Source organism: Pseudonaja textilis, chromosome 18 (assembly GCF_049901715.1).
Source record: "Pseudonaja textilis isolate UNSWEBS1 chromosome 18, rPseTex1.2, whole genome shotgun sequence".
Classification (NCBI taxonomy): Eukaryota; Metazoa; Chordata; class Lepidosauria; order Squamata; family Elapidae; genus Pseudonaja; species Pseudonaja textilis.
In genome coordinates this window covers 2,870,732-2,893,543 of record NC_142007.1, presented here as the reverse complement: position 1 = coordinate 2,893,543, position 22,812 = coordinate 2,870,732, and the positions used below count along the sequence as shown (strand labels likewise).

Below are 22,812 nucleotides of genomic sequence, written 5' to 3'. Positions count from 1 at the left end.
CTAACATGGACTGGAGGAGGAATTCTGGGAGTTGAAATCCACAAGTCTTAAAGCTGCGAAGTTGGAAGACCCCTGAAATAGAAAACTACACAGCAAAACAAACATGTTCCGTAAAGGTGACGAATATTGGAGACCATTTCAGATTCGCCCCCAAATTTCTGCCAATGAAAAGAAAACTATTCAGGGGAATATTTATATAAGCATTCTCCCAATAAGTTGACCTTCTATTTACAACAGATACAGAGAGAGAAGGAGCTGGGGAGATAAACATAAACATTTTTTAAGACGAATACCTAAAATACAAAATGCTTCGTGGTCCAGCAGAATATTGCTAGATTCAAAATACAACAAGGGCTTCTTGGCGAAAAGATGGCGCTGTCCTATAAATCCAAATCTCCCAACGCAAAGTTCATATTCCAGTTGGACACAGCAACCCGTCCTCGGAGGAGACGAGGGAATCAGAGCCCACAGGAACCGAGAAACGATATTCTGGTCTGGATTTAGGATTCAAAACCCGACAAAAGTTTCCAACCTTGGTATCGTGAAAACATTGCTCAGTCTGTCGAAAGCAGAAGTAGGGATTTTATTTTACTTTATTTTTTAAAAAAGGGCTCTGGGTCCAAGCTTGGCCGTTACATAGCAACGAATCCCATCTTTCAGCAATTTGCTAGAATATCCAGTCTTCCCAGAAGAAAGAGAGATTAATCTGTACTGGCTCTCGTTTTTTTTTTTTTTTTCATTTCACCCACCCCGACGGCAGGATGCAGACCCCTTTTAAGTCCAGCGGCCGAATGCTGCAACGGTTATAAGGGTGAAAAATGCCATTTTCTGCTAATCCAATGCACTCAAGGCAGATGAGGCTTGTTAGTTTTCACCTTGGAAAATTCAGACGCGGGAGGCAAGGATTTTCTTTCCATCACCTCGAAAAGTCCCAACGGTACTCAGAAGTGGCGGGAGATGCTAGATCCCAGTCCAGAGGATACAAATTTTCCTCCTCCGCCCGTGACTTAGGTCCGTATTCTCTCGTTCCCCTATCGAAGAGAGACCCCACTACGACTGCTCGGGGGAGGACGTAGAGGCGTCCCCCGTGTTCTCTTGCCCCTCCCTGGGGCAGTTTTGGGGTGATTCGGGCAACTTGGGCGAGGCTGCTGGTTCACAGGCGCCTCTCTCTGGTTTCTGGCCCACGGACAGAGTCTCGGCGTGAGGCTTGGACATCCGGATGGCCTCATCGTAAGAGGGGGGCATCTCTATGGCGTAGAGGCTGTAGGCTGGAGGGCAGGTGGCATTCCTATCCGGGTCTCCAAAAGGCAGGGAGACATTGGGAGGGTACTGGAGAGAGCTGTAGGCTGTCAAAACAACGAAGCAGAACATTAGGCTGTCCTGTAATAATAGTAATAATAATAATAATAATAATAGTAATAATAATAATAATTATTATATTATAGATTGAGTCTGTCATCTGCACTTCTATAATTGTCTGCTTTGGTTCTGTAACCCAACAAGGCAGACACAGACTTTAGAGGATTCTTAGGACTGCAGAAAAAACAATTACTTCCAACCTGCCTTCCATGGAGGACCTGTATACTGCATGAGTCAAAAAGAGGGCTGTGAAAATATTTACAGACCCCTCACATCCTGGACATAAACTGTTTCAACTCCTTCCCTCAAAACGACACTATAGAGCCCTGCACACCAGAACAACTGGACACAGGGACAATTTTTTCCCCCAACGCCATCACTCTGCTAAACAACTAATTCCCTCAACACTGTCCAACTATTTACGAAGTCTGCACTACTATTACTATTAACCTTCTCATCATTCCTTATCACCCCTCCCCTCATGACTGTAACTTTGTCGCTTGCATCCTTACGATTTATATGGACTGTTTCCTCATACGATTTGATGGCTTATTGTACCCAATGACTATTATTAAGTGTTGGACCTGATGAGTCTTGACTCTTGGCGAATGGTACCTTTTCTTTTATGTACACTGAGAGCATTTGCACCAAGACAAATTCCTTGTGTGTCCAATCACACTTGGCTAATAAAGAATTCTATTCTATTCTATTCTATTCTATTCTATTCTATTCTATTCTGCATTCTATTCTATTCTGCATTCTATTCTATCACGCCTAAAACTCCAGGATTTTTAGAGGAGGCCCAGAAAAGAGAAGCCCATCGTGGTTTACTTACAGGTGACGGTGCTGTGGGCGGTGCTGTCGTGCTCCATGGGGATGACGGTGAGGTCGTGTGCATGGGGCGGGAAGGTTTGGCGCAGGGGGTGCTTGGTGCGGCAGCAGAACTTGGCACAGCTGGCTCCAATCCCGCACATCAGGAGCACAAACACGGTGAGCAGGATAAGCCTTGTGGGGAGAAAAGGGGAAAAGTCCGCGAGTGGGATTTCAAGGAGGGAGGGAGGGATAAAACGATGGGAGGAAGGTAGAGAAAACAGGAGAGAGGGAGGAAGGCAAAGAGCGAAGGAAGGAAAGGAAGGAAGGAGGGAGGGAGGGAAGGAAGAATGGAAAGGTAAAAGAGGGAGGGAAGGGATAAAAGAGAAGGAAGGAGAGAAAGCACGAGAGAGGGAGGAAGGCAAAGAGCGAAGGAAGGAAAGGAAGGAAGGAGGAGGAGGAAGGAAGAATGGAAGGAAAAAGGGAGGAAGGGATAAAAGAGAAGGAAGGAGAGAAAGTAGGAGAAAGGAGGAAGGCAAAGGGAAGGAAGGGAGGGAGGGAGGGAGGGGGGAGGAGGAGGAGGAGGAAGGAAGGAAGGAAGGAAAGAAGGAAGGAAGGAAGGAAGGAAAGGAAGGAGGAGGAGGAAGGAAGAATGAAGGAAAGAGGAGGAAGGATATAAAGGAAGGAAGGAGAGAAAGCAGGAGAGAGGAGGAAGCAAAGGCAAGGAAGGAAGGAAGGAAGGGGAGGAAGGAAGAATGAAAGGAAGAGGAGGAAGGAATAAAGAGAGGAAGGAGGAAAGAGGAGAAGGAGGAAGGAAGAGGAAGGAAGGAGGAGGAAGGAAGGAAGGAAGGAAGGAAGGAGAGGAAGGAAGGAAGGAAGGAAGAAGGAAGGAAGGAAAGGAAGGAGGGGGAGGAAGGAAGAATGGAAGGGTAAAAGAGGGAGGGAAGGGATATAAAAGAGAAGGAAGGAGAGAAAGCAGGAGAGAGGGAGGAAGGCAAAGAGCGAAGGAAGGAAAGGAAGGAAGGAGGGAGGGAAGGAAGAATGGAAAGGTAAAAGAGGGAGGGAAGGAATAAAAGAGAAGGAAGGAGAGAAAGTAGGAGAAAGGGAGGAAGGCAAAGAGGGAAGGGAGGGAGGGAGGGAGGGAGGGAGGGAGGAAGGAAGGAAGGAAGGAAGGAAGGAAGGAAGAAGAGAGAAAGCAGGAGGGAGGGAGGAAAGAAAGAAGAAAGGGTAAAAGAGGGAGGGAAGTGATAAAAGAGAGAAGGAAAGAGTGAAAGCAGGAAAGAGGGAGGAAGGCAAAGAGATTTTTTACACATTTGTGTGTGTGTATGTGCGTGTGTGTGTGTGTGTACGCACGTGTCCCCCCCCAACACCAATTATAGCCCTGACTGCCTGCTACAAAAAAGGAAAAAAACCTCATAAAACTTTTGCACTATGTTTATAAGCAATCCGTTCATAGGGCAGTAAGGCAGATCGCCAAAAGAAATAAAATAAAATAAAATAAAATAAAACGGGTAACTCAGAAAGTTAAGGATTTAACATTTCTAGGTAAAACATTGCCTAAATCTTTCCTTAATGCTTTCCCCACGTTGGCAGCAACGTGAAAGGACGAACCCAGTCCAACTTTACGCGGCTTCTGCAAATTAAGAGGCTGAATGCAAAAGGCGTTGCATCATCTTTACGACGATTCCAGTCCGGTTCTTTTATTCTCAAAAATTCCCCCCGGGAGCAGAGCGAAGGAGGAGGAGGAAACCTGACCTCATCCTCAAATATGCCAAACATTCCCCCCCCCAGAGCTGAGTCAGAATGAGTCGAAGGACCTGCCCCGTGTTTGACTTCTTCGCTAGCAAAACCAGGCCGTCTGAATCACGGCAAAGAGGGAAGATCCACCCACTTTTTTCTGGGTGAGGCAACGCTTCTCAAGTTTCTGATAGCCCAGGATGTTGACCTACTAATTTGGTGTCTTTCTCTGAGTCACACACACCCCACAGCAGGCATGGAGATATATATCCATATATTTCCCATGTCATTATAGTTGTGCTTTTAAAGTTGTAGCAATCTCATCTGCCATCATCAGGCTTCTGTATTGTGTTCGTCTGATCCAGCTGAACAACTGTAAAAGTCTGACTCACAGACAAACACAATACAGAAGCCTGAGGATGGCAGATGAGATTGCTACAACTTTAAAAGCACAACTATAATGATGTAGGAAAATACCCGAACAAAGCTGAATACCATACATATATACATATACATATATGGATCTTTGGTTGTTCGGGTTTTCTCCCGCGTAAGATTCGAAGTATCTAGGCAACGTTTCGATGAAGTCTCATTCATCATCTTCAGGCTTCTGTCTTCGGCTCTGTGCCTCTCTGAATCTTACGCGGGAGAAAACCCGAACAACCAAAGATCCACATACAAATACCCGCGAGAACCTCAGAAAACATATACATATATACATATACGTATATATATGTGTGTGTGTGTGTGTGTGTGTGTGTGTGTGTGTGTATGTAGATAGATAGATAGATAGACAGATCGATCTTTGGTTATTCGGGTTTTCTCCCGCGTAAGATTGGAAGTATCTAGGCAACGCTTTCGATGAAGTCTCATTCATCATCTTCAGGCTTGTGTCTTCAGCTCTGTGCTTCTCAGAGTGATGTGAGCTTGCAGCTGCTTCTTCCTTTTAACTGCTAGTTGGGGTGTGACTTGATTGGGTGGGGGCTTGGCTGTGTTCTGATTGGCTGGAGGTGTGTTCTGTTCAGGTGGGGGCTTAGCTGTGCTCAGGTTAGTCTTAGTTGATGGGGGATTTGAGCTGGTGAGCTGTGATCCTGCTGTTTGGCTTCGAGTTCGTGGTCTTCATGATGGGTGTCAGTTCGCTTCATGTATGGCTCGGAGGGGTTTGAAATGGGTAGTGATGCAGCTGCAGTGCGGCTTCTGGTCCGTGGTCGTGTCTCATCTTCTGTGTGGGTGTGAGTCTGCTTTCTACGTGGAAGTGTGGTGGTGGGATCTTGTGTGGCCCTCGTGGGTGTGGGAGGCAGAGAAGTGATGGAGTCGGCGGGCCCAGTCAGAGGTGGGATTGGCCGGTTCTCCGAACGATTCAAAATTTCCGCTATCGGTTCTCCAGAACTGGTCAGAACCGGCTGAAGGCCACCTCTGGTTTTAGCACACTCTGAGAGACATCCAGGACTGGGTTTGAATTTGGACGAGCTGTTGTTCAAACGAAAGATGCTTCAAGGAACGATAAGAAGAAAAGAAAAACACAACTTACCAAACGTACCACAAGCTGGTCCAACTGGTCCCTTTTTCGGAACATCTGCAAGAAAAAGAAGTCACCAGTCACGAATCAATCACTTGATCCAGTTCCTACACACACACACACACTCAGGTAAGAAAACTGATCCAGCTGACTCATACCCACAACAAACAGAAAAAAAGGTAAGCCGATTTTGTCACTTCCAGTTTGGAAGTGAGTAACTGGAAGGCTGAAAGGCTGGGCGCCCAAGAATGGAGGCCTTTGAGTCCCTTAGACCGCAAGGCCATCCAAACGGTTGGTCCTAGAGGAGACCAACCTCTTGAGCGCTCTTGAGAAGGCCGGATCCTGAAGAGGAAACTCAAAGACTTTGGCCACCTCATGAGAAGGAAGGAAGGACTCCCTGGAGAAGAAGAGCCAAATGCTGGGAACGACTGAGGGAAGAAGAAGAAGAAGAAGAAGAAGAAGAAGAAGAAGAAGAAGAAGAAGAAGAAGAAGAGGAAGAAGAAGAAGAAGAAGAAGAAGAAGAAGAAGAAGAAGAAGAAGAAGAAGAAGAAGAAGAAGAAGAAGAAGAAGAAGAAGAAGAAGAAGAAGAAGAAGAAGAAGAAGAAGGGGACGGCAGAGAAGGAGGGAGTCAATAGGGAAACCGGAATCACTTTAACAGCCACGTGACTGACTTAACAACCGAAGTGATTCATTTAACAACGGTGGCAAGAAAGGCCGAATCACAGGGCACAACTCGCTTTTAAACCAACGTCTCGGTTAACAACAGAGATTTTGTGGCTCAGTTGTGGTCGAAAGTCAAGGACTGCCTGTACTTCTCCAAGGGGATACTTCAAATTTACTTACTCTTGGTGGCCGGTACAGAGGATCTCACAAAAGGAAGGCACAGCCTGGTGGAGAGGAGAGAAAAAAAACAGAGCATTTAGCAAAGGGCAGGAAGAGCAGAGGGCGAATCCTGAATCTTAATTTGGTGGCTCAGGAATGAAATATCGGCTCAGATTGAATCAATGGGGAGCCAGGCTGGAGAGAAGAGAGAGAGAGAGAGGAAGGGAAGGAAGGAAGAGAAAGGAAGGGAAGGAAAGGGAAGGAAGGAAGGAAGGAAAGGAAAGGAAAGGAAAGGAAAGGAAAGGAAAGGAAAGAAAGGAAAGGAAGGAAGGAAGAGAGGGAAGGGAAGGGAAGGGAAGGAAGGGAAGGAAAGGAAAGGAAAGGAAAGGAAAGGAAAGGAAAGGAAAAGAGAAAGGAAAGGAAAGGAAGGAAGGGAAGGGAAGGAAGAAAGAGAAGGAAGGAAAGGAAAGGAAAGGGAAGGAAGAAGAGAGAAGGGAAGGGAAGGGAAGGAAAGGAAAGGAAAGGAAAGGAAAGGAAAGGAAGAAGAGAGAAGGAAGGAAGGAAAGGAAAGGAAAGGAAGGAAGGAAGGAAGGAAAGGAAAGGAAGGAAAGGAAAGGAAAGAAGAAGAGAGAAGGGAAGGAAGGAAGGGAAGGGAAGGAAAAGGAAAGGAAAGGAAAGGAAAGGAAAGGAAAGGAAAGAGAAAGGAAGGAAAGGAAAGGAAAGGAAAGGAAAGGAAAGGAAGGAAAGGGAAGAGGAAGGGAAGGGAAGGAAAGGAAGGAAAGGAAGGAAAGGAAAGGAAAGGAAAGGAAAGGAAGAAGAAGAAGGAAGGGAAGGAAAGGAAAGGAAAGGAAAGGAAAAGAGAATTTAAGGATGACAGAGTTAAGCCCTCTCCCCTCCCATTCCCCCGCCCGCCACGACCCTAAAGCAAGTTAGCTTTTATAGACCGGATTTCTGGACACGTAAGAAAGGGGCGCTGGTGGTCCATAAGAGACGCACACCCGAAGGATGGACACGGGGGTTTCGCGGGTCGTGGGAACGCACCTTCTCCCACTAAAACCCCCGCCTCCCCGAACATCCTCCGAGAGGCGGCTGTGATTTAAACCCGGGTGGGTGGGGGTGGAAGCCACTCACCTGTGCCCCGATCGCGGCTGCCAAAAGGAGAGGAGCGACCGGGCTGGCTCGCTGGGTTGAAGCCATGGGCAGCGGGGGAAAGGAGAGAGAGAGGCCCGGCTAGGCCCGGTTCTCCCCCCCACACCCCGCCTCCAGGGCCCGCCGCCGAGGCAGCCTTTGTCTCGGACACCACGAGCCAAGGGCGCCCGCCGATCGCGCAGAAGGAGATCCAGCCCAAAAGAGAGAAAGAGAGAAAAGGACGCGGCCGCGAAGCGGAGGAGAGTCCTGGGCCGGGAGCCACGCCCCCTCCTTGCCGGGCCACGCCCCCTCCCAGCCCACCCGCCCGCCCGGCTTTGTTCTGGGCCCGGAGGCGGCCGGCGGCTTCTCCTACCGGGCGCCCGCCGCTCCAGACGGGCTAGCGAGCTCCGCGCGGGCGCTCTCTGTCTAACGGGGGACGGGGGAGGACGGAGGCGTGGGACCCGTCTATCAGGAGGGAGGGTGTGTGTGGGGGGGAATCAGGATGAGGGGTTGGGGATTCAAGGATGGTGGGATGACACCGCTCCCCACGCCCCCCAAAAGCCCCGGCTAAAGCCTCTCTTTTAATATAGTTATGTCTGAAAAAGCGCGATCAGATCCCTCCTGGTTTGGGGCAACACAGCCTCAACCAATCAGTCAGTCAGTCAGTCAGTCAGTCAACCACTCTGTCTGTCTGTCTTCATCTATCTATCTATCTATCATCTTATCTATCATCTACCTACCTACCTACCTATATCTACCTACCTACCTACCTACCTACCTATCTATCTCTATCTATCTATCTATCTATCTATCTATCTATCTATCTATCTGTCTATCTATATCTATCTCTCTATCTCTCTATCTCTCTATCTATCTATCTATCTATCTATTTATCATCTTATCTATCATCTACCTACCTACCTATCTCTCTCTCTCTCTATATATATATATATATATCTGTTATCTCTATCTATCTCTATATCTATCTATCTATCTATCTATCTATCTATCTATCTATCTATCTATCGGTTATCTCTATCTATCTATCTATCTATCTATCTATCTATCTATCTATCTATCTATCATCTTATCTATCATCTACCTACCTACCTACCTACCTATATCTATATCTATCTATCTATCTATCTATCTATCTATCTATCTATCTATCTATATCTATCTGTCTATCTATATCTATCTCTCTATCTATCAATCTATCTATCATCTTATCTATCATCTACCTACCTATCTCTCTCTCTCTCTCTCTCTCTCTATCTATATATATATCTATATATCTATATATTTATCTCTATCTATCTCTATCTATCTCTGTCTATCTATCGTTCTATCTATCGTTCTATCTATCTATCTATCTATACATCTATCTATCTTTATCTATCTATCCATCTATCTATCTATCTATCTATCTATCTATCTATCTACCTACCTACCTACCCACCTATCTATTTATCTATCTATCTTCTGACAAATGGCAGTCCAATCTCTTCTTGAAAGTCTCAACTAAGGGCAACCAAAGAAGACCCAGCCGATCAGCTGGGACTCAATGGGAGGCAGAGAAGAGATGGGGTTGGCGGGCCCAGTCAGAGGCGGGGTTGGCTGGTTCTCTGAACGACTCAAATTTTCCGCTCCCGGTTCTCCAGAAGCGGTCAGAACCTTCTGAATACCCACCTCTGGCTCTCTGCGTCATTGAAAAGAGAAACGTTCCCAGTCCGTCAGAGTTAATTCAGTGAAATTGGAGGTCCATTAAGGGAGCCTCTAATTGTACCATTGGAAGGCCGAAGCGAAGCCCTCTGCGCTGATAAGGCGGCTGCCCCTGTCCCTCTATGGGGCTTTAAAAACACACAGAAAATAATAATAAGCAATTCTCTCCCTGGATCAGAGAAAGCTCTGGGGGTGAGAAGGCCACCGATTTACAAGCTGGAAAATCTTCCCTAAGGCGGCCCTTTGATGGAAAGGAAATGGCAGCTGAAGAGCTGGGATTAGAGCCAGAGAGAAAACAAGAATGCTGGTTCCTTTTTTTAAAAAAAAAAATTTAAATCCGAGACCCGGACATAGCGGCTTGGCGAGGCTCAAGGGGAAACTTAATTGGGGAGGGGGGGGGGAAGAAATCCACCCCAATTTCACAACATGGATTAGATTCAACTGGGGGGTGGGTTTCCACACACCCCCTTCTCTGTATTGACCCATCTTTGAATGTAACTTTGGCCAACATGCAGGGTAGAGGGAAGAAATGATAAGTAGAGTTTCCTGCCTGAACAAGATTCCTTCCAACTCGGCCATTCTGCGTTTCTCTTAAGGGCTAACCATCATGGCCAGGGTTGAGGGTAATGCTAAGCCACAATGGTTAGTTTCTTTCTGGTTGGATGCATGGTTTAGTCACAATCTGGATGGGTGAGCCCACTTTTCCAGCACCCCCCCCGATTGTCCATTCCTCTTCTCTCTCTCTTCTTCCTTTCTTTTTCTCTTCTTTCTCTCCTCCTTCCTTTCCTCTTCTCTCTTCCTTCCTCTTTTCCTCTTTCTCTCTCCTTCCTCTTCTCTCCTCCTTCCTTTCCTCTTCTCTCTCTCTCTTCTCTTCCTTTCCTTTCCTTCTCTCTCTTCTCTCTCTCTCTCTCTCCTTCTCTCTCCTTCCTTTCCTCTTTTCTCCCTCCTCCCTTTCTTCTTCTCTCTCCTTCCTTTCCTCTTCTCTCTCTCTTCTTCCTTTCTTTTTCTCTCTCCTTCCTTTCCTCCTCTCTCTCTCCTTCCTTTCCTCTCTCTCTCCTTCCTTTCCTCTTCTTCTCTCCTTCCTTTCCTCTCTCTCTCTCCTTCCTTTCCTCTTTCCTCTTCTCCTTCTTTCTCTTCTCTCTCTCCTTCCTTTCCTCTCCTTCCTTTCCTTTCCTCTTCCTTATCTTTCCTTTTTCTCTTCCTTATCTTTCCTTTTCCTCTTCTTTACCTTTTTTTTTTCTTCGACTGTGCCAAAGCTGCTGGCTCTAGCACTGGCAGAGGGAGGGCTACAGCCCAGTGTGGTGAAACTGCAGTGCCCAGAAATGGAGGTAATTATCGCCATTGGAAAGCATGGGACAAGCCCCCAAACTGCCTCATTTCTGTTCCTGAACCTTGTACTATATTTAGGATCCTACCGCCTTCAGATTTCGGTGGCTTTCCGCCTCTGGCCTAGAGTATCAAGTTCAATCTTGATTAGCTTTTTGAGTTCAACCACGGTTGGCTAGAAGCTGTCACCGGAAGGTTATAAAGTCTTTCTCGAGTCAAGCGTTACAGAATTTACAGACTCCTTGGTGGTAACGTGGAAGTAGGTTTCATGTCCTCCTTTAAATTATTTTTTCTGATTTTTTTTCCCAGTCTAATCCACTGCCCTGGGGTCTTCTGGTGATCTCCCAACCAAGCCTAGCACTTGCTTAACTTTTTAGAAATCTGCCAGGGTTAGCTGTGATCCTTCTCTTTGATAGGGTAGACCAGGAGTCTTCAAACATGACAGCTTTAAGACTTGTGGGCTTCAACTCCCAGAGTTCCTCCTCCAGTCATGTGAGCTCAGGGATTCTGGGAGTTGAAATCCACAAGTCTTAAACTTGCCAAGTTTGAAGACCCTTGTGATAGATGATAGATAGATTGATAGATACATAGATTGATTGATTGATTGATAGATGATAGATTGATAGGTAAATAGCTAGGTAGGTACGGAGAGAGAGAGACATGATAGATATATAGGTGGTAGGTCATAGAGCAGGGGTCTTCAAACTTGACAGCTTTAAGACTTGTGGGCTTCAACTCCCAGAGTTCCTCCTCCAGTCATGTTAGCTCAGGGATTCTGGGAGTTGAAGTCTACAAGTCTTTAAACTTGCCAAGTTTGAAGACCCTTGGGTTAGACATATCTATGTTCTTTCATGCAACGCACTAAGCTTCAGACAGGCCAACCCGTTTTTTAAAAGCATGTCAGTCCTTTGAGAACTGTTCTTTCATTTTCCCCTAAAACGACACGTTTTATTTCTGGCTCTCTTTTTGAAAAGGAAAAGAAAAAGAAAAAAAAAAGGGGGGGGCCCAGTGCTTGTGTATTCCAGAAAGTATGTGGCTGTTATTTTAGACTTTCAGCCCCAGAACTGTGGATTTTATAGCTGGTTGCGCTTTTCAAGAGAATGGGAGGGTAGGAGCTCACTCAAAACGCAATGGAAAAGTACACGGTAATAAATTGTTTTCCTAGGTTTCAAATTATTTCCCAGAACCTGTTTGGCTGCTCAGGAGTCTTTCAAAAGGAAAAAAAAATGGGGAAACCGAGGCCTGGCTGGCAGGCACGTGCCAGATCTGAGCAGAATGACGTTCATCCTTTGGTGGATGAACAGGAACTGGGATTCGCCTGTTTTCAAATTTGTGGGGATTTTTCAAAGGGGATCCCATTAAAACATCGACCTACCCAGTAAGGCTGCTGGCAGCTTTAAGCAGCTTAATCAAGGGACAAAGGATCTCCAGCAGGGAATGGCATAAAAGTGAAGCTTTTCCATCGATCACATTGTAGGTCGAAAGAGAGACGACTGGCGTTCCTCTTTGCGTTATCTCCACCTTCAGGATCTTAAACAAAGAAAAAGAAATGTAAAATATGTAAGAAGGCCCTGTTAAACGTGGGGAAAATGTGTGCTGATGTCATTCCAAGCTCTCTGCCTTAATTTATTTATTTTTATCCCACCTTTATTACTTTGTAAGTAAGAAGCAAATATACATTAATATTCCTTCTTCTCGTATTTTTAATGTAGGTATCTCTATACCTGTGCCTGACATTTTGGAGGCAGGGGGACAGCTAAGCTTGGTCCTACTTCCAATTCAAACCTGAAACCCAAATTCTGCAGAGCTGGAAAAAAAATGTAAGTCAAATTCTGCAAGGCTTCAGTAAAATTCTGCATAAGCCCAGTTCTGCAAAAAGAACCGGTTTGGTTTTAGTGATGAAGAAACTGGGTTAGAAAGTGGGAGATCATGAGTTCAAGTCCCACCTTAGGCTGAGTGACTTTGGGCCAGTCCCCCCCACTTCTCTTTCAGCCCAGCCCATCTCACAGGGTTGTTGTTGTAGGGGAAGTAAGAGAAGGAAGTTGGGTTGGACATGTTTGTCGCTTTCAGTTATTTGTAAAACTGATAAAGGCAGTATAGAATAGAAATAGAATAGAGAATAGAATAAAACAGAGAATAGGATAGGATAAAATAAAATGGAAAATAGAATAGAATAAAATGAATAGAATAGAATAAAATGTAGAACAGAACAGAACAGAATAGAATGCAGAATAGAATAAAATGCAGAATAAAATAGAATACAGAATAGAATAGAATAGAATAGAATAGAATAGAATAGAATAGAATAGAATAGAATAGAATAGAATATAGAATTCTTTATTGGCCAAATGTGATTGGACACACAAGGAATTTGTCTCCAGGGTAGAAGCTCTCTGTGTACATACAAGCAATACGTGATATATTGTGATCACAGTCAGCATAAAAACACATTCATCCTTAATCATAAGATACACCACTTAGTGATTGTCATAGGATACTAAATAAGCAATCAACATAAATCATACTGGGAGACTAAATAAACAACATAAGCCGTAATGGGTAATAGGTAAGATGGGAAGAAGAATAGTAATACTTTATTAGAGAGCCTCACCGTGTTGTGGGCGTTAGTTTGTTTAGCAGAGTGATGGCATGAGGGAGAAAAACTGTCCTTGTGTCTAGTTGTTCTGGGATGCAATGCCCTATAGCGCCGACGCAAATTAATGAAGAAATAAAATTATAACCTCTTCGCATTTCTGTTTAAAATGTCTGATCGAAGCATCCCAATTCTATCCCTTTGCCGGCCCAGTTTTACTCTGGCTGTTGCTTTAAGCTCCTATATAGAGGAGGGGGGGTCTATGTTGGCTTAGTACAAGGCTAACCACAAACAGGTTCAGCTTCTAATCTTGATTTATCAGGCAGCAAGTTTCTTCCAGAGAGGTTACTGCAAGATCATGAGATATAGGCAAAGGGACTTTTGCTCCTTTTACAGAGCGGTGCCAAAGTTAATAGCTTATGAAAAGGTACACACGAGAGAAGACTATAATGAGCTGTTGCTAGGAGCAGCACAAAAGCCAAGAGTATGCAATATATATATATAAAGATATATATATATAAAATAAATAAGATCGGGAGGACATGGCCTCTTTTATTCTCGCCACGGTTGCAAGATGGTCAGTTTTGTTTTGTTTTAATGCAGCCCTTTAGAATATTTCCCTTTTTTTTTCCCCCATTTTTGGAAATTTCAGTTTTAGAGCCTGCTGTAACCGAAGGTACCCCTGTCAGGCACTAGGTAAATCACACGTGAAAAGCAACTTTTGAAGTTCTGTTGACTTTAGGTAGAATTTTTCTAGGGAAAAATTATTCCTCAAACCACGGCCTGCATCGATCGAGAGATTCTAGAACAATTCTCTGCACATGCCCAGAATCTGGTTGCTCTCATCCAAGGCTCAGAGGCAGTGGGGATATTCAGCCGGTTCTGACCAGTTCTGGAGAACTGGGAGTGGAAATTTTGAATAGTTTGGAGAACTGGCAAATACCGCCTCTGACTGGCCCCGCCCCCCTCTATTCTCCGCCTCACAAGTGCCAGCTGATTGGCTGGTTCTTCTTTGGTTGCCCTGCACAGGAGAACAGAGCTGGAAAGCAGGTTAGTGCGGTGGGGAGGGAATGGGGATTTTGCAGTAACCTACCCCTGCCACGCCCACCAAGCCACACCACACCCACTAAGCCACATCCACAGAACCGGTAGTAAAAAATTTTGAATCCCACCCACTGCTCAGAGGTGACATAAAAAGTCCCTGAATTCAACAGGAATTATTTTGAAATGTGGCATCTGCTTTAAGATCTTATGAGCTTTTTTCTTTTTTTAAAAAGGGGTCTTTTGACTAAACAGTGGTTTAAGCACGAATCATTTATTTGTGTTTCCAAAATGTGAAACTCTGCAATGCCAGAGGAAATGCTGATTAAAAGTCATGGTGATATGTACATATATATCTTTTAATAAGTAAGTTGTTTGATCAACAGAAACTACAACAGGAGAAAAAGCAACTCATGGCTGTAGGTAAACATTATTTAGATTATGTCATTAAAGAGAGCTGATTCACATCTATCCATACGGGTACAAGGTGTTGACTATTTATACCTTCGCTTGCGAAACTGGAGGTGACCTGAATTTTTGTTAGCTAATAGAAATTCCACTAACTCCTATATCTCAGACTGCTCCAGGCATAAGTTCCCACAAGTTTTATCTCAATTCTGTGGAAAATAGCTCTTTCTATCCTTTAAACCTGGATTTTATCCTATTTTCTTTCTTTCTTTTTTGTAATTTTATTTTTTATTTTTTCACATTTCAAAAACATTTTTTTTTTAGTGAACAGCATGATTCCAGGTTTTCACATTTCCATACAAACATGACCTTGGTTACCTATCCATCTTTCACATTTGATTTCATATTCTATCATTACATCATACATTTTCTATAAATTTTCTCAAATACTTCTCTCAGACTTATTTTATATATTTCCTATTCATTTCTTAACCTCTTTCTTTTTACTTTAAATAATTCTCATATCTTCATATTCATTATACTATATGCTTTTATCTGTCAGGTTACCAATTTCATCACATATTCTTATTTCATCATTTCAAAAATTCCATCCCAATTCAAACTATTCAAAAAAAAATTCCCCACAATTACCAATTTGAGTGAACGACCCCTTTACCTTACACGTCATTCAATTAACTCCTCTTTAATTCCCAATAATAATTGACTTTTTAATTATCACCTAAAAAATTAATAACAATGATCTCACAACTACATAACACATATGCATTTTAGGCCGGATTCTGCATGGCACTTTCCCCTTCAGTTACATCAAATCATTAATAATTTCAATTAAATTAATCTATTCAATTAATCATAGAAACTGATGTTAAATCTTTTTACAACAATCCTTATAGTTCGTTTCAACTATATTCCTAAATTCATTAAACATAGTTAGTACACTTATCATAATTTTTTTTCTTCACATTTATGGTTTTATCTGATTTTCCGAGAGGAAAGGGAAACGCTTTCATTTCTTTCAGCGTTCCTCTCGCCTTCACTTAGAAAAAATAAGAACATGTTTCTAGCCCTCATGAAACATGCGTTTCTGGGAAATGTCAAACAAAATTGCGGGTGCCAAAGAGCATTCAAGCAGGCGATAAGTGGCAAAGGAAGGGATGTGTCTTCGTCTCAGTCATCAGCTTACTGAATTAACAAAGGCATTAACCATTTGGAACAAGAGACATTTCCCAACTGAAGGGTGTAGCAGGGATAATGCTTACAAATAACCAATTCTGATCGCTGTTGAGTCTGACGATGTTATCTAGTTTGGTAATGAAACGCCTGCAAGAAAACCAGACAAGTCAAAAAGCCCCAAGGATCCCACAGAAAAATTCCTTACCCGTTTCATAAGAAATTGCAGGAAATGTCCTTTTCATAGTCTTGATTGCCGGCTGCTTGTGCCATTCATTCTCTGGATCAACTTCCCCCACTCTTTTTTTAAAATCCCCACAATGCAGAGTTCTAGTCAAAAGAAAAGGGGGAAAAAAAAGAAGTTACTTTTAACCAGTTCAACTATCAACCAAAGGCGAAAGCCAGGATTACAGAAAGGAGCAGAGCCTGAGACATAACAGATAACAGATAATCAGAGTTGGAAGGGACCTTGTAGGTCATCTAGTCCAACCCCCTCCCCAGCCCAAGCGGGAGACCCTACACCATTCCTGACAAATGGCAGTTTTAGGCAAGTGGGTACCTGTGAAGGAAGTTTGTTGCGACACAAGAAACTTGACAATTTATACCAAAGCTATTTATCTCACCGTGTTTTGTTTTCAGTTGACAATCAAGATCCTCCCGGGTAGCCACGAGGCAAAGCGGGATCAGATATCTTTGGCAGACGACTGAACTGGATTATTCCTCTCCTGTTTCATTCGCTCCTCGTTGTTGAGAAATTGGAAGTATTAATATCACGAGTCGAGGAAAATGAGAACGAGACAAGGGACAGCTGTGTTAACTTACATGTGATTGTTTAATTTTAACTCTGATTAATGCAGTTTGTTTTACATCCACGTTCCGTCGCCTCTGGATGTGATGGGCACGACAGAAACCTGATAAATAAAATAAATGAAACTCCAGAATAACCAAGTTGGAAGAGAACTTTAGAGGCCGTCTAATCCAATCTTTATACCACTTCAGACAAATGACTGTCCAGTCTCGTCTTAAAAACCTGCAGTATCAAAGCACCCACAACTTCAATTAATCATAATTAAATCTTATGAGCCGTGGTGGTGCAGTGGTGAGACTGCAGTACTGCAGGGCTCCTTCTGCCGACTGCCGGCTGCCGGCAATTTGGCAGTTCGAATCCCACCAGGCTCAAGGTTGACTCCGCCTTCCGTCCTTCCGAGGTGCGTCAAATGAGGACCCAGATTGTTAGGGGGCAATAGGCTGACTCTGCAAACCGCTTAGAGAGGGCCGTAAAAGCCCCGTGAAGCGGTAGATAAGTCTAAAGGCTACTGTTATTCGATTGTTCTCGCTGCCAGAAAATTTCTCCCTCTTTTCAGGTTGTTTTTCTCTCTCTCTGATTAGTTTTCCCTCCGTTGCTTCTTGTTGTTGGCCTCAGGTGCCTTGGAGAAGAGATTGACCCCGTTGTAGTTTCCCCCATCTATAAAATAGCCAGGTGTGGCCCTGAGGTTGGCGGTGTTGAAAGAAGAAAGAAAGGGGGCAGGGCGGGGAAATGCAGCCTTGTTTGGAAACGTGTTAGGTGATCAAATGGCCCCTTAGGGGGAAAAAGGTGAGAGGTATGCCTTTTTCAAGAACTGTACGTGAGGCCCCTGTTGTATTTGGGGAAATGATCTTGATCAGGGAGTTCTTGAATGGAAATGGAATTTAAGCCATTTTTGTGTTATCACCTTCCACAGATCTCCAAGCCTAAAAGACTCCCGGGCTAATTTTCTTTTGCCCAGGTAAGATTCTCCAGGTTGAGGGAGAGGCAGGCCATGCCTGGATGACTCTAAGGAACTCACTTACATTAGCTTGAATGCAGAAGGACCCTGTCGCAGGTAGTCCTCGACTTACGACCTTATGTCTGTGTTCTGACCAAGGCTTCCCGGGACCGTAATTAAGCACACGCTTAGTTAAAACAACTCTTGTCTTATTGCAACGCTGGGAATTATGTTCATTCCCAGCCCATAATTGCTGCCAAACAACTAAAGTGCCAAATTAACTGGGGAAAGAAAAAGAAAAAACCCAACCGAAGTACAAAGTCCACACAGAGCTTCAAGGTTGAATCCCAACAGAGTGAACGACTTTGCTTCCTGCAAAGGTTTCTCTACCTTTGCCTGTCCCGGGGAGGGAGGGAGGGAGGGAGAAAAGGAGGAAGGAAGGAAGAAAGGAAGGAAGGGAGAAAAGGGAGGGAGGGAGAAAAGGAGGGAGGGAGGGAGGGAGAAAAGGAGGAAGAAAGGAAGGGAGGGAGGGAGGGAAGGAATTTGTCTCTTCCCTCTCACCCAATTCTTACAAGTTCTCCTTTGATCTGACGAAGGAGAATCCCCCTCAGAAGTTTCTTTCCAACAAAGGGAAGAATTTTCATGCATTAACAGTTTTGTAGGAGTAAACCAACCAAACCAGGTGTGTATACCTGTAGCTTCAAACGGCCCCTCCTTCATGGCACCACATCCTCTCTAGGGGCCTGTGGCCTACGTGCTTCGCTGCTCAAAACCCAAGGGAAGGTTTCCAATCGTTGTGGGAGCTTTTTCGGATCAGGAATTGCAAGCACCAGTAAGTCTTGGCTACCAGGCAAGGATGAAGGAGGCTGAAAGACACTACGAAGAGAAAGATGAAAAACCTTCCCAAGCATCTCCAGAAAAAAAGAAAGAAAAACAGAAACCTCTTTTTGCAGGAGAAGAGAACATTTGAGACACTGCTGGGTGGATTTCCACACGATGATTGTTTGCTTTAATGTGACCTAACAACAATTTATCGGGTTTTATGTAACCCATACGAGCTTTTTATGCCAGCCGTGGTGGATGCCAGTGACGTAAGAACTTATCCAAGTCTGAAAATATCTAAAGGATGTCCACATATCTGAGCCAAGGAGTTGGCTGGGCTGGTTATGAGCAAGAAAGTCTGCAAATCTTTGCATTTAAAAAAAAAATGGCATTTTGCACATGAATTGTCATAACGGCTGGCTGGAGTGATTTGTATGCCGAGGCCATGTCCCTGACGGTAGAGGCTGTTCCAGTTATGTAATTATGGTCTTTTATAGCCTCATCCAAAGTCTGCAATTATTCCCTGGGAGTTAATTTCATTGGTCCAGTCTCTGGAAGGAAATGTCCGACCAGACCAGCCAGCAAAGTTAAACAATCATTAAGTATCTCGGTGGAGATGGATAACTGCCTGCAAAAGGACTGGAACAACTTGCCGGGGGGGTGTGGGGGAGGAGAACCCTTGTCATAAAAACACACACAAGGTTGTTTCTGCTGGAGAACGTGGTTGGTCCCTGGGTGACTCTGCCTCCTGCCCAAAACCAGCCAACATGGTTTGAAAACGCATGGTTTATGGCAGAGTTTCTCAACTTTTAAGATGGGTGGACCACAACTCTCAGAAATCCCCAGCCACCTACACACACCCACACCCACACCCACACACACACACACACACACGGAGTGGTACGGTGGCCTAGAGGTGGAGCTCTTGCCTCACAATCAGGAGGCTGTGAGTTCTATCCTAGGTAGAAGGGAGATATTTCTCTCTCTGGGCACAATGAGAATATATCTGCTGGGGGAAAAAAACTCTGCTCTGGCAACAGGAGGGGCATCCGGCCAGTAAAACGCTCCGCCAGCTCCATTCAGTTGCCCAGACTCCACCCCGCAAGGGATTAAAAGAAAATAATACATACATACATACATACATACATACATACATACATAACGAACACACACAAACAGAAGCAAGTTGTTAGATGGCATTTCTTCTCGTTTCAGCCCATTCTCATCCCAAAAGGTAACAAATTCAAGCATTGCCAGGAAGGCCAATTTTATTCGTCAACAAACAGAAACGGAAATGAACGGAAAAGCAATGTCTCCAATCCAGCTTGAAGCCTTCTCAGAAGAAGAAGAAGGAGGAGGAGGAGGAGGAGGAGGAGGAGGAGGAGGAGGAGGAGGAGGAGGAGGAGGAGGAAGAAGAAGAAGAAGAAGAAGAAGAAGAAGAAGAAGAAGAAGAAGAAGAAGAAGAAGAAGAAGAAGAAGAAGAAGAAGAAGAAGAAGAAAGGGGGGGCGGGAACAGATACTGTTTGGCCTCAAAGCATTCTAGAGATATAAAATCGGAATTCTATTTTGGGTCAAAACCTCCCATGTTCCAGGTGGCCTTTTCAGAATGTACTCAAGATGCACAGCCTCCGTTCAAGCTTCCTCCTCCCCGGGAAGATTTTATTTTATTTTTTCAGTTTGGAGTTTCTTTGGTCACGATCCGGCCCATGAAGTAGACGCCGTAAACTTCCTTCACGTCACCTTTCACAACCAGCGTGGCTGATCCGGTGATAGGCTGATTGGGCTGTGGGACAAGACAGAGGAGGCCCTGAATATGGGGGACTCTTGAAAGCAGGAGTCCCCACCCCCCTGGTCTGTGAACTGGCGCTGGGCTGTGTGAAATGCTGGAAACCGAGCCATGCAGACAAGCGGAGTCCCATCCCCGGGGCGCCGAGACTTAGTTTAAAGCAGGGATCGCCAACCTTTCGGACCTCAGGGACCACCAAACTCACAATTTTAAATCCCCACAGACCAGAGACCCTGGGAAAAATCCCCTAAAAATGTCTACAGGAAAATCCCCCGCCCTGTTTTCCTACCGATCGATCGTTCTTTATTTGGCATTGCAGGATACCGTCTCTGGCTCCGTTCTCAGGTGGAGAGAGAGAGAAAGACTTTTGGCTTCATACAAGGAAAGCAGCAGAAGTCTTTCTTTCTCTCCCCCAAATTCCAGCAGAAATGAGTCTTTGCCGGTGCAGCCCTTTGGAGCAGAATGCCTTGCAGGGTCCCAAAGACTCATTTCTGGCGGAGTTTGGGGGAGAGAAAGAAAGACTTTGGCTGCTTTCCTTGCGTGCAGCCAAAAGCAGAAGAAGAAAGAAGTGGAAAGAAGCAGCCCGGTGCCCAGGCCAGGCGCGTGGGATGAGTGGGGCAAGTTCCCCCCCTCCGCCCTTTCCCCCTTCCCCTCACTACCTGGTGTTGTTCTCAATGCAAGCCTTGTGTTCTCGCGGGCCAGGTGGGCAGCGCAGCCTTGTGTTCCCGCATAGCCTGGATTAATTGCTTTGTGGGGGGTGGGTGACATTTCTCTGCGGACCACCAACATTTTCCTGCAGGCCACCAGTGGTCCCCAGTCCACTGGTTGGCAACCACTGATTTAAAGGGGGAATTGAGAGAAAGCCAGCCAACAACCTCAATCGAGGGAAGACTTTTGTAGCGTGCCAACCTACATCTGAGCCAGCAGGGGGCACCCAAGAAACGATGATGGATTTGGTCTGCCCACGTTCCACCATTCCTTTGACGGGGTCCACACTGAATCCTTTCATCTGCAGAACCTGTAAGCTTTCCCAGGTGAATTCGACATTCTGCGAAAAGGAAAAAAGGGGGGGAAAGGAAGGGTTGTTAACAGGAGAAAGCCTCCATCAAGGAACAACGGATGGGAACTGACCCAGGAGAGAGATACAACCTGGGAATAAGGAGAAACTTTCTGACCGTGAGAACCATCAACTCATGGAACAGAAGTTGCCTTCGGAATTCCACAATTAGCTTTGATAAATGTCCCCCCCCCCCACCCACCCACTTCCCCTGAAGACCATCACACCTTCTTGGATGCAAACTGAGCCGTCCGTATGGCTCCGACTTTCAACTCCCGCACGGCTGGGATCACCAGAGTCTCCGTTTGCACGCACTTCAAGCTGACCAGGATGGAGTTGATGGCTTTCTCAGCTTCTGCAGAGATGCAATTTTTGTCCGTCGGTGATGGGGGGAGGAGGAGGAACAACAGGTTTTGATAAAAAAAATAATAATAATCAACCGCTAATCAACGTCTGTGGAGATTCTCGGACATCCAGGTGAAGGTTGTCCCAAAGGTGCTTTCGTTTTGTTTTGTTTTCCAAAGGCAACTGGACTCTGTTTTTTCTTGAAGTTGTTTCGCTTCTCATCCAAGAAGCGTCTTCCGTTCTGATCAGATGGTTCCTTCCATTCTCCACCATTCGACCAGAATGGAAGAGGCTTCTTTTAGATGAGGAGCGAAATGTCTTCAAGCAAAAACGAAGGAAGCCCAGTTGCCTTTTGAAAATGAAAAGGCGCCTTTTGAACAACCACGAATCGGGGTTCCTGTGGAAGCATTGGTAAATATTAAAGAAATTACATTTATTTCCCCGCTGCCATTTCCAAGCCAAAGATGAACCAAGTTTATCCCTCTTTAAGGCTGGTATCACCTGCTTTGGAGGGTTCTTCACCTATGGGGGTTAGCACAGCCAGTGATTCAAAGGGTACATCCAGTGGCTCGCCGCCTTCCACATACATGATATGGTTCCTTGCTGCTCCCTTTAGTTGTATCACCCGGATAATTTCCTGCAAGGAGTTTTTCAAACAGCTCGAGGTTTCTAAAATGCCCCTCCATCACTTGCCTATATTATCCCCATCCCCTTTCCTTCCAAGGAAAAGAAGATTTAGACCAAGGGTCTTCAAACTTGGCAAGTTTAAGACGTGGGGACTTCAACTCCCAGACTTCCTAAGCTAACATGGACTGGAGGAGGAATTCTGAGAGTTAAAATCCACACATCTTAAAGTTCCCGAGGTTGAAAACAGCCCAGAAATCCTTGAAAATCCAACTAAATATATCTCATTCCTCAGCCCTCCCCGGGTCACTTGGTGGTCATCTAAGGGGAAATTCTGGGGGTTTTCATCCAACCTAACGCGAAAACACCAAGCTAGGGAAAACCAATGTCGCCACTTTGAAATTGGAATGCCTGGAGTTCCTAAGGAGAACCTTTTTTCTCGGCCCACTTCATCACTTTTCCTTGTTATGTCACATCATCTTCGTTACCAGAAGGCTGCTCTGCTCACCTTATCAAAAAGCAAGATCTGGATGCGGTCGGAATAATACAAGCTCTCGTGATCGGGACTGAAGGTGACCATGAATTCCTGAGACTTCCCAACCCCGATGATGCCTTGCATTGGGGAGATACTGAAGACACTCAGGCCGCTGTAGTTTTGCGTACCTGGGAAAGGTAAAAAGGCCAGTAGGAAAGAGACCGCGTCCTTCCCACAGCGGGTCTTGAAATCCAAGAACGAGTAGAAAAACCAGGATATTAACCAGGAAGAACATTTAGGAC

General features: G+C 45.0%; 2 protein-coding genes and 1 long non-coding RNA gene across 3 annotated transcripts in view; all 3 read right to left on the bottom strand.

Annotated features, from left to right (window-relative positions):
* Positions 1-258: 258 nt before the first annotated feature.
* Positions 259-7,653, bottom strand: TMEM52 (transmembrane protein 52). Its single transcript, XM_087915024.1, has 5 exons — positions 7,379-7,653; positions 6,269-6,312; positions 5,438-5,482; positions 2,195-2,364; positions 259-1,346 (listed from the first exon to the last, which is right to left on the bottom strand). The coding sequence occupies exons 1-5, from the start codon at positions 7,442-7,444 to the stop codon at positions 1,051-1,053; spliced, it is 621 nt and encodes a 206-aa protein (XP_087771150.1). The 5' UTR covers positions 7,445-7,653; the 3' UTR covers positions 259-1,050.
* A 4,209-nt stretch (positions 7,654-11,862) lies between these two features.
* LOC148124459 (uncharacterized) lies at positions 11,863-16,570 on the bottom strand. The gene is made up of 4 exons (XR_015739886.1): positions 16,479-16,570; positions 16,280-16,396; positions 15,865-15,986; positions 11,863-11,953 (listed from the first exon to the last, which is right to left on the bottom strand). It is a non-coding gene; the product is annotated as an uncharacterized LOC148124459 (long non-coding RNA).
* Positions 16,571-19,880: 3,310 nt separating this feature from the next.
* CFAP74 (cilia and flagella associated protein 74) overlaps positions 19,881-22,812 on the bottom strand; it is a 34,426-nt gene continuing 31,494 nt past the window's right edge. The window contains exons 35-39 of the mRNA XM_087915017.1: positions 22,544-22,698; positions 21,913-22,048; positions 21,294-21,421; positions 20,923-21,057; positions 19,881-20,006 (exon numbers count right to left, since the gene is read on the bottom strand). Coding sequence (XP_087771143.1) covers positions 19,896-20,006; positions 20,923-21,057; positions 21,294-21,421; positions 21,913-22,048; positions 22,544-22,698 — 665 coding nt within the window. The 3' untranslated portion in view covers positions 19,881-19,895. The remainder of the gene's footprint in view (positions 20,007-20,922; positions 21,058-21,293; positions 21,422-21,912; positions 22,049-22,543; positions 22,699-22,812) is intronic.